This window comes from Phacochoerus africanus, chromosome 15, assembly GCF_016906955.1.
Source record: "Phacochoerus africanus isolate WHEZ1 chromosome 15, ROS_Pafr_v1, whole genome shotgun sequence".
Taxonomy (NCBI): domain Eukaryota; kingdom Metazoa; phylum Chordata; class Mammalia; order Artiodactyla; family Suidae; genus Phacochoerus; species Phacochoerus africanus.
The window spans coordinates 58,058,181-58,069,634 of NC_062558.1; the positions used below are offsets into that span (position 1 = coordinate 58,058,181).

An 11,454-nucleotide genomic window follows, 5' to 3' on the forward strand; every position below is an offset into this window, starting at 1 on the left:
TTCTTAAATAGAAGCATGTCGAAGTATGTTTTTTGATATTTCAAAGATGTCAGTGACTAGACTGCATTCTAAAACAAGGATGTCCAACCTAGTCGTATGTATGAAATTGTTGGCTGCAACTGGAAAGACCTTAAAAATTATTTGTTTGTGCTCCTTTATGTGTGTGTGTGTGTGTATTTGTGTTTGTGCAACTAAAAAAATAATTACCTGAGTATTTCTGTAGTAGTTTGCTGCGGATGCCATAACAAAGCACCACAGATTGGGTGGTTTAAGTAAAAGATATTTATTTTCTCACAGTTCTGGACGCTGGAAGTCCAAGATTAAGGTGTCTGCAGGTTTGATTTCTTCTGAGGCCTCTCTCTATGGCTCTAAGGCCACCTTCTCCCTGTGTCCTTGTTTGAACTTAACCACCTCTTTAAAGGCCCTGCCTCCAAACATACTGAAGTATTACCATTAGGACTTCAACATCCGGCTCTGGGGAGACAAGACTCATCTACAAATAACTGCCAATGCCCAGACATGAGGTGAAACTCAAGTTCTTAATTCAGACATGTCTGGATTCCAATTGAGGCCAGTCTCTTCTGATTTGGTGTCCTAGTTAGAGTAGTCACTCAACCAAAACTTCTGTCCTAGCCTCTGTCAAGTGAGGACAATGAAATCTATACTGCATTAGTTCCTGGCAACATGGAAGTAATACATAGAAACACTGCCTGGCTCACAGTATCATTTTATTTTCCTGATTTTCTTTTTTTTCCTCTTTTTAGGGCTGCAGGTGTTGCATATGAAGTTCCCAGGCTAAGGGTTGAATCAGAGCTGCACCTGCCGGCCTACAGCACAGCCACAGCAACGCCAGATCTGAGCCGTGTCTGTGACCTACTCCACAGCTTGTGGTCATGCCAGATCCTTAACCCAGAGTGAGGCCAGGGATCAAACCCGCATCTTCATGGACACTATGTCGGGTTCTTAACCTGCTGAGCTACAATGGGAACTCTCTATTTTCCTGATTTTTTTTTTTTGTCTTTTTGCCATTTCTTGGGCTGCTTCCGAGACATATGGAGGTTCCCAGGCTAGGGGTTGAATCAGAGCTGTAGCCGCTGGCCTACACCACAGCCACAGCAACGCAGGATCCGAGCCACTTCTGTGACCTACACCACAGCTCACGGCAATGCCGGATCATTAACCCACTGAGCAAGGGCAGGGATCGAACCCGCAACCTCATGGTTCCTAGTCGGATTCGTTAACCACTGCACCACGACGGGAACTCCTTTTCCTGATTTTTAAGGTATGTGTCTTTTCATGACTTTTCACGTATGTTTGCCTAAAAGTGTGGCTTTCCTTTTTTTTTTTTTTTCTCTTTCATCTATTAGGGTCTCAAAAACCAGATCGTTGAATTTGTTGGAATTAAATGCAGAGGCTCAAAACCAAGACCAGGAGTTCCCATCTTGGCTCAGTGAAAATGAATCTGACTAACATCCACGAGGACACAGAGTCGATCCCTGGCATCGCTCAGTGGGTTAAGGATCCGGCATTGCCATGAGCTGTAGTGTAGGTCACAGAGGAGGCCGGGATCCTGCATGGCTTGGCGTAGGCTCCAATTCGACCCCTAGCCTGGGAACTTCCATATGCCACGGGTAAAGCTCTAAAAAGATTTTTTTTTTAAATTAAAACAAAACAAAACAAAACCCGAGACCAAAGGCTCCCCCGTGAATAAACAGTGCACACTTCTGCACCTGGGATTTTGGATCTCTCTTCTGGCTGACTGAGTTTGCTTGTTTGTTTTCAGTGGAGTTCCCTTCCTTGCTGTCATTTCTGCTCTAGATATAATAGTATTTACCGCCCATTTTAGATAAGTGTAATCCCAACATGGAAAGTAGCTTTGTCACCTTCAAAAAAAAAGGGGGAGTCATAAATTTGACCAAAAGCTAAGAGACATCCTATAATAAACAATTACGTGTTTGGAATCAGCTAGGGGTGGCAATACATCATTTCAATGTAAACCACTTGAAAACAGCACAAAGAAACCTGGGCAGCTCAATTCTCTTCTAGAAAGTTTTCCAGAAGGAAGGAAGGCACTTGAACTCCTCTGATTTTTTGAGTTCCTTCCAAGCTTTCTTTAAAGCAGGGCTGGGCAGACTTTTTCTGCCAAAGGTCAGAGAGTAAATATTCTAAGCCATTCGGCCCTATGGTTTCTGTCACAATGGCTCAATTCTGCCATGGTAGGCAGAAAGCAGCCATGATACAGCAACAAATGGGTTGTGTGGCTGTCCACCAATAAAATTTGATTATGGATACTTAAATGCAATTTTCATAAAACTTTAATGTGCAAGGAAGTACCACTTTTCCTTTTGACTTTTTTCCAGCCATCTGACATAAAAACCATCCTTCGGGAGTTCCCACCGTGGCTCAGTGGAAATGAATCTGACTAGCACCCATGAGGACGCAGGTTTGATCCCTGGCCTCGCTCAGTGGGTTAAGGATCCGGTATTGCCATGAGCTGTGGTGTAGGTCACACACACCAGCTCCAATCTGGCGTTGCTGAGGCTGTGGCATAGGCTGGCAGCTGCAGCTCCTATTGGACCCCTAGCCTGGGAATTTCCATATGCCATGGATGCAGCTTCTAAAAAGACAAACAAAAAACAGAGAAACAAACAAAAACAAAAAACCATCCTTAGCTCTGGGCCCACACAAATAGGTAATGGGTCACATCTGGCCTAGAGCCATAGTTTAGCCATGCCTATTCTATTCTAAAAACTCTATATATATGGGTTGTCAGTGATACTCTATTTCTCCTTCAGAAAACAATCTGAAAGCTAAGATTCGTTCAGACAGGCACAATTACATTTTCTCACCTTCTCTTTTTCAAAACTACCGATACTTTAGTAGCTGCCAACCTGACTGAAACAAAGGCCACAGTAAAAACAAGCTAAATTAAATTCTTTTTCTGAGCCCTTTAAATAAGTTTCAAAATACCTCTTCATAAACAAGGAAAGGCACCAAGCCTACAACTGAGAGAAACAAGGCCTGAGCTATCTCAGGACCACATCTTTACAAAGCAGCAAAGGGCATAACAGCTTTATAATCACATACATAGAAACTGTATTTTCACCACCCACCATCATGAGGTAGCTTTGCTTAGGGGGATGAATAAAGAAGGCAATGACTGACATGACAAACTGTTCTTATGAATGAATGACGATTTCCTTGGTTTAAGGATCTGGTGGTGTCATTGCTGTGGCTCTGGTTACTGCTGTGGCATGGGTTTGATTCCTGGCCCGGGAACTTCTGCAAGTGGGGGCATTGCCAAAAATAAAAAATAAAAAAGGAATGAATGAGACTGCTCACCACTCTAAAGACCACTTTAATAACAATGACTTATTTTCACCTAGACATTATTTCTTTAAATATAAAAGTTCTGTGCAAACTCCCTGAGTCTATAGTAACCTTTTATTTTTATACAGCCCTGCCCTCTAAAAGGTATAAGTGGACTGCACTTCCTCCCAGCCTCATGACTTCCATGTACAGGTTGCTCCTGTATCATTTTTTTGATCAAGAAGTAAAGCAATGTTAAAGTATTTGCCAGAAATAATTTGGAGTCCTTGGCAGAGCAGAGAATGAAGAGAACATGGCTAAATTACCAACCTAAGGCTTCTTCCGAATAGACCATGAAGACTTTCCCTTCCAAAAATGAAAGCTTCTACTTCCTGGGATAAGATTCTGCCATAAGTGCCTTCATGTTCCTATATCATGATGGTGACCACCAAGAGTTGTGTCTTTGTGATGCCCACTGATACCGTGGGGGTTGACTACCCCAATGGACCGGGTGACAACTATCTCAAGACGCTGTCATCAACCGTGGTAGAAGAGTTTTTAAAAATTACAGCATGTCTAGTATCTCCCCAAAGCATAAAACACAATTCTAATTCAGTTGAGTTGTCTAGTGTTTTCTTGAAAATATTTTTCTAGTACTGAAGTATACTAGATTGACTCTCAAAACTATCTGATCCTCTGGCACAAAATACCAGTAAACATTTGGATCATTAAATGTGTCAGAGGATGATGGGTCAGTGCAGAACTAAGAAAGGAGTATCTTTCAACTCAAATAGAACAAAGAGAAGAGTATCTTTGATTTCGAATAGAAATCTAAATTTCAAAGGAATTCTATGTGACTTAATAAGTTCAAGAAGCAAATTTTTTCATCTAGTTTATCCTTAAGTGCCCCCTTGCACTGATTTCCTAAATGAACTTTTGTTTCGCATGAATACACACTTTCTTAGGAACTGCAATGCAATCTGAATACCAATATTAAGACATCTTTCCCCACCTTTGGAAAAAAAAAAAAAAAAGAATGGCAGATTTTCCCGGTTGCAAAAAGAGAGGGAGGAAATCTGGGAAATAATTGTTCAAGATGTGAATTCCTCTCTTTGACATTTGATTAGATGCATATGACATCAAGATTGTACATGAGCTGCATCAGTAAAGGAAAATCCCACCCAGCAAACAGGTTCTTTTTCTCATAATATTGTTCATACTCCTGCTCTATCTTTGAAGTTTTGTTGCTTAGAAAGTATGAAAAGTTTAACCATTCTTTGTAATATTTACCCCAACATTGTGACCCAGCTGTAGACCTTCCGCAGCCCACAAATCCCTTAGGTCTGCAGAGAAGAAATGATTCTCAATTTAGCACAAACATACTCCAAAGGAAAGGCAGGGCCAGTACTAAATGATCTGAGGAACAGAGCGAAATAAAGACAGTGGAAGCAGGACTGGCCGAAAAACAACCAAAGAGTGGTGTCGGAAAAGCTAAAAAGTAAGAGAACAGGTCGTCTTAGGGCTACCTTTAAAAAGTGTCACAAAACAAACTAGAATTCTACTTCCCCTTATAGCAGGGCAAACATGGGGCAGTTTAGTCATTCACAGCACACTTCTGAATCCCAGTTTTTACACCATCTACCGGGATAGTGCACCATTACTCGTTACCAAAAAATCACCGGAACCATCAACTGGGTTTAGTTCAAAGGGATTATAAAGAAATAAACCTTGGGAGGTGGAGAGGAGGTGGGGCGACAGAGGAGTCTGAGTAACACAAGGTTAATTCACCTGGAAAGGTGGGGGTGGGGTACCCCCATGTTCAAGGCTGGGAAATCACAAGGTTCGGCTTCCAGAACAACGCTGGGAACTAGGTAGCCTGTGACCTTGTGCAAGTCAAGAGGGACTGTTAAAGGTCTCATCTGATGGATAGAGATGCGACTGCGCTGAATGCTCTTGGAGACCACTTGCCTGGGTCCAAATCCCAATGGACAAAACCTCCCCCCAGGTGTTCACGTGCCTCATTTAGTCCAGGCTGGGGCCACTCTATCCAACCAACCAGTTACCGGCCTCCTCCCGCACTCGGGACACTCTCCATCGTGAACGTCTTTGCCGGGTGAGTGGTGTGGCGAGGGTGGCGCCGAGAAGTTTAAGCGTAGCCTCGCGCACCGAAAGTTAAAAAACTGCTGAATCAGGGTGCCCCCATTTTCCCGGATCACAGGCTATCGGATGTTGCCTAGCCTCACCCCTCCTCCTGCTCCGAAGAGAAACCGGATCGGCCAGTGCGCTCAGAGGTCACCTGAGAAGAGCAGAGTGATGTCACTCGTTTACCCTGAAACGGCCGCTACCGTAGAAAAGAGCCTAAACATCACAGAATCATCAGACAGAGGCCCCTCGGGAAGGTGACCCTGGAACACGTTATCCTTAGGCTCCTCAGCCTCCGCCCAGCGGGACAGGGGAGGGAGGAAGGCGCGCGCCCTCGCTGCACTGGAGTTTCCATCTCCACCGCGCGGCGTCCAGGACCCAAACGACTCCAAGCGGACGGTCGGATGGAGGGTGTAGCAAACAAAAGAACGCGGCTCTGGGGACCCCTGCAGCCGCTCAGGCCGAAGGGTTAGGGACCACGATCCAAGAGTTCCAGGGGGTCAACCCTCGTCTAGCTTTCTGAACCTACCTCGCCGGCTTCCGGCGCCGCGGAGCCGGTCCCCCCAAGATTAGCGCCGGAGGGGTCCGGGGAGGGAGGAGTGGCTAGATCAGAGAGCCGATCCGGGGCCAGGGACGTGGGGTGGGCCTCTTACCTGTGGTGGAGAGCACGGTGCTGGCGAAGAAGAGGGCGGAGGTGAAGTCCCAGTTCCAGTTGCCCGAGGCGTTGCTGAGCACCGACACGCCGTAGTTGCTAGCCGCCAGCACCCGGCCCAGGAACTGCTCGAGCTGCGGCTCCGACAGGCACTCGTGCTCCTCCAGGAAGCGCCGCTTCAGCTTGCGCAGCTCCTGGCGCAGCAGGTCCTCGTAGGGCAGCTCTACAGAAGAGAAGACTACGGCACCGAAGACCAGGTAGAGCAGGTAGCCGAGTACCAGGAAGCCGAAGCACCAGGCCGAGCGGTGCCGCTCCACCAGGCGCACGCACGAGCTGCCGGCCAGGGACTGCAGCATCTTTCCCGCCGCGAGGCTGTCGCCGCCGCGAGGCCCGCGCCGCAGACCGGCCCGCCGCTGCCACCCGCCGTCCCCTTGGCCCGCCCCGCTGCCCGCGCGCCCGCTCCGCCCGCAGCGCCGGCTGCCTGCGATTGGCTAGCGGCTCCGTAGGCCTTTTTCTTCCTTCTTTTCCTGTTTCCTTGCAAATAAAAAAGCCCAGATGATGTGGCGCTGACGTGGTGGCCGGCTCAGGTAACCCGAGAGTCGCCCCTGACAGCCCGGCAAACTTGGCCGCCGAGTGGGGGCTGGGCGCGCGGGAGGGACGCTCCCGCCCTTGGCGATGTCTCCTGGGCGGTCCAGACCCCTGCCTTATGGCGAGGGTACCTCCAGCTCCCCGCCCAGGTTCAGCCCCAGCAAAAGGCAGGGCAGGGGGGCGGGGAGGTGGCGGGGAGGGAGCATATGCGCGCGCGCGCGGCAGCGGGGGGACACTTCTGGGCAGTGCGCTGCCAGTCCAAGCCCCAGATCGCAGCTACACCGTTTCACCCTATTTCTTCTTAATCAAATCCACTATTATGACAAAGCGGGTGCTGGAATACTTTTCATCTTGTCTTATTGGCCAGATAAGACGTTGCCGCAATCTGGTGCCAATGATGGATGGTGAAAAGAACCAGAAACCTCAAGGTCGGAAGGCGCCTTGGACCTGAAGAGTAAGGCAGAGTTTTGGAAAAGTCGAATTTCTGAAGCCTAGTTCTTTTAAAACATGAAGAATGAAGAAAAATCCCAATATGCCAACCACTAGAAGCGACTGAGCCTTCCCATGTGGCAAATCTTTTTAAGGGGAAGCCCTTACTGTGGGCCAGTCGAAATGGGTGTGCCCTTTTTGCAAAAGGCAAGTTGAGGATGTTTCAAGAGCCTTAAAAGAGCTTATGTGCTCTGACTCCATGATGTAGCCTAAGAAAAAATCAGGGAGGAGTTCCCTAGCAGCCTAGCCATTAAAGAACTGGCTGTTGTCTCTGCTGCTGCTCAGGTCACTGTTGTGGTGTGGTTCAGTCTCTATCCTGAGAAATTCCACATGCCTCCAGTGTGGCCAAAAAATAATAATAGTGATCATAATCAGGGAGGCAAACATTTATAGACAAGGCAGTTCATAAACAATATATATCTATATTATACATGGAAGAATCAGGAACAAATGACTCCAAAATAGAGAAATGGTTAAATAAATTACTACGGTATCTCTAAAAAAGGAATGAGAGTTCCCGTTTTTGGCTCAGTGGTTTACGAACCTGACAATTATCCACAAAGATGCGGGTTCAATCCCTGGCCTCACTCAGTGGATTAAGTGAGCTGTGGTACAGTTTGAACACAAGGCTCGGATCCTAACTTGCTGTGGCATAGGCTGGCAGCTGCAGCTCTGATTTGACCACTAGTGGGGGAACTTCCATATGCCACAGGTGCAGCCCTAAAAAAAATGCATAAATAAATAAGTAAAATGAAATAACGCCATTCGCAGCAACATGGATGGACCTGGATAATATCATACGAAAAGCCAGCTGGAGGTGGGCTCTCAGGATGAGACATCAGCTCATATACCATTTCTTTTTCACTGATAGTGAGGTCACAGGGGACACAGGGGTTCACATTATAGTCCTTAGGCCCAGGAGACCTGGGGCTCTGTGTTAATGGTGATCAAATAGTTAACATCTTCTTGTTTGGGGTGGGGGGGGAATCACATTTGCAAAACAACTTGGAAAATGGGCATCAGATACTGTTATCTAGGTACTTGGGAGAGGAGCTAAAGCCTAGGATACAGGGAAGGGCCCATATGGTCCTGCTCCATTAAATTATCCCCTTTTCTTTGACACTCCTCAATCTTGAGGAGAGCAAGTGATGGACAAGAAAAGGAATAAAAGTTCAGATAAAGAGGTTAATCTTGACAGAGGTACCCTAGGATCCTGCTCAGTTTAACCAGCAAACACTGCTTTGAGAAAGAGTGGCGGGTGGTGCCTGAGTGTGACACAGTTACTCCATTTTTACTCCCAAATGCATTTCTCTCCTCAATGGCCAAAGCACTTTTCACTATTAATGATTTTAGTGCTTTTCTAGATATGAGAAGATGCAAGAATTTGGGCTCATAAAATTTTCTGAAAATACCTAACCATCTGAAGGCCACTTCTCCCACTTTTTCCTGGAGCACAGAAAGCATCATTCCTGATCTCACCCTGAATTTCCTTCAGGGGGGGTGTTAAAATTCAGCGACTACAGTGGCTATTGACCTAATCCTCGTAGAGGCAGATGCCAAGTGCCAATTTTTAGCTGGCAGGGCCCATTCAGGGTCATAAATTTGACCACGGTTTTGGAGGTATTTCATGACCATTTTGTCCCACCATGCTAGGAATGCTTATTCCCAGGTCTGACGAAGATTTCACTGATAAGCCACTCTGTTTGCTATTACTGGACTAGGCTTTATTAATAGCAGCCCAGAGTCTCAGGACCACCTATCTTACTAGTCTCTTATGGCCCAGGAAAATATTCCCTCTTCTTGCTTCTTCCCATATCCAGAGTTACACTATTATTATAATCATGGATCTCGTATGGAGCTATATATGATCAGAGTCTCGGTCACATTTATTAATGCAAGAAACAACAATTTTGTAAAAAAGGAAGTATAGGCCCTAAATTGTTGCAAATATCTCCTGGTTTCAGCCAGACTCAGAAGGAGGTGTGTTAATTTCTTGCCTGCAGCCATCCACAAGTGGGCTGGATCAGGATGTTTCCTGGGAGCTGAACAAAGATATTTCACCTTAACAATCAAGCATGGGGGTAGGGTTCCCTGAGATGGGCCATTATGTATACTGTAAGGTATACAAAGATTAAAGTAAAAGAAACAGGTCTAATATGGAGTCAGATCTAATATTGTTCTTCCCTATTATAATACTAAATGAGGTAAGTCCGAAAGAGGAAGACAAATATTATAGGATATTACTTTTACATGGAATCTAAAATATGGCACAAATGAACTTATCTACATAGCAGAAACAGACTCTCAGTCATAGAGAACAGAGTTGTGTTTGCCAAGGGGGAGGAGAGTGGGAGGGATGGTCTGGGAATTGGGGGTAAGCAGATACAAACTTATACATAGAATGGATAAACAATGAGATAGAGCCTACTGTATAGGACAGGGAACTATATTAAAGTCCTGTGATAAACCATAATGGAAAAAATACGAAAAAGAAAGTATATATATAACAGAAGCACTTTGCTGTAAAGCAAAAATTAACACAATATTTTAAAGCAACTATACTTCAATAAAATACATGAGTAAATAAATAATGGTATCTCTACAGCATGGATACCATAAACAATTAAAGATGTGTTTGAGGAGTTCCCTGGTGGCTCAGCGGGTTAAGGATGGGGCATTGTCACTGCTGTGGCTTGAGTTCGATCCCTGGCCCAGGAACTTCCACTACAGGCTCAGCCAAAAATAAATAAATAAAAATAAAAGTGTGTTTGAAAACTATTGAAGCATAATCAATCTCGTATAGAGTATACGCAATCTTATTTATAGAATCTCGAATGTGTAAGAGGTTTGTATTTTCTGTGGTAAAACTATCTGCATAATAGATCTGCTGCATGGAAGTAAAACTAGCTCCTGACAGTTGTCTTTGGGTGATAGTGGCGTATATAGATGACATTTATTTCTTTGACATTTTTATACTTTTCAAATTTTCTCCAGGGATCTGTTTTTGTAATCCAAAGAAACATTAAAAAATAAACAAAAGTGGGAATTCCCGTTGTGGCTCAACATTAACAAACCCAACTAGTATTCATGAAGATGCAGGTTCGATCTCTGGCCTTGCTCAGTGGGTCAAGGATCTGGCGTTGTCATGAGCTGTGGTGTAGGCCGCCAGCTGTAACTCCAATTCAACCCCCAGCCTGGGAACTTCCATGTGCCATAGGTGTAGCCCTAAAAACAAACAAACAAACAAACAATCAAACAAAAGTGAATTATTTAGTCCAGATGTTTAGCCTACCTTAAGAAATTCTTTAAAAAAAAAACACATTTTGTTCATTTATTTAGACATTTTCGTGGAAAATCTAACATCCTCAGCAGTGGATTTTTTAAATTTCAGTTAACAAGCTTACCTCCTTTATTACTCAGAGGATTGAAGATATTCCTCCCCTTTACTTCCCTGTACTTCAGAATCCCTTCGTCAGGAATTCACTTCTTTCTTTTCCTCTCACCCCTGAAAAAAAGGCTCCTGCTTATTTTCAAGGTGAAGGCTTTAACCCACCACTGTCAGCCCTTCTGTAACCCGGAATCTTGATCTCCCCAGCCAGTCCCCTACTTTTTTATTTTCTTTATTTTTATTATTTTGTTTTGTTTTGTTTTGCTTTGCTTTGTAGGGCCGCATCCATGACATATGAAAGTTCCTAGCCTAGGGGTTGAGTCAGAGCCACAGCTGCCAGCCTACACCACAGCCACAGTAACGTGGGATCTGAGCCGTGTCTGCGACCTGCACCACAGCTCTGGATCCTTAACCCACTGCATGAGGCCTGGGATGGAACCTGCCTCCTCATGGATACTAGTCGGATTCGTTTCTGCTGAGCCACGACAGGAACTCCCCTCTACTGTTTTAGACCTTGAATCCCTCCTGCTCTGCCAGCTCTCTTCTCTCCACCTCAGACTATCACCTCACATCTACACCATCCTGCGACAGGCTCTCTGCCATGTGCTTTGTAACCCTTGCCTCTCCTACCCCAGCCTTCTCCACCTCTCCCAATGTGACATATTGGAGGGACCAGCTTGCTCCCAAGGCAGCGCTCTCTTTGTCCTACTGCCTCTCGCGGTGCCTTTTCTCCCAGTGTCATAGTTTTCTTGTTCGTTTGCTTGGCTGTGTCTCTGCTCACTCTTTCAGACAGTCCCTGCTCCAGTCTCCATCAGCCAAGTCCTCTTGTACTTGTCCTGCAGGCTGTGGCTTGCCTCTTCCACAGCACCTCCGATGCCCTGAGGGA

The 11,454-nt window shown here is 45.6% G+C and overlaps 1 protein-coding gene across 1 annotated transcript in view; it reads right to left on the reverse strand.

Moving 5' to 3' along the window:
- The window catches only part of KCNK1 (potassium two pore domain channel subfamily K member 1), a 47,285-nt gene extending 40,449 nt beyond the window's left edge, over nt 1-6,836 (reverse strand). The window contains exon 1 of the mRNA XM_047761715.1: nt 6,105-6,836. Within this exon, the coding sequence (XP_047617671.1) occupies nt 6,105-6,459 (355 nt within the window). The 5' untranslated portion in view covers nt 6,460-6,836. The remainder of the gene's footprint in view (nt 1-6,104) is intronic.
- Between the last annotated feature and the right edge of the window lie 4,618 nt (nt 6,837-11,454).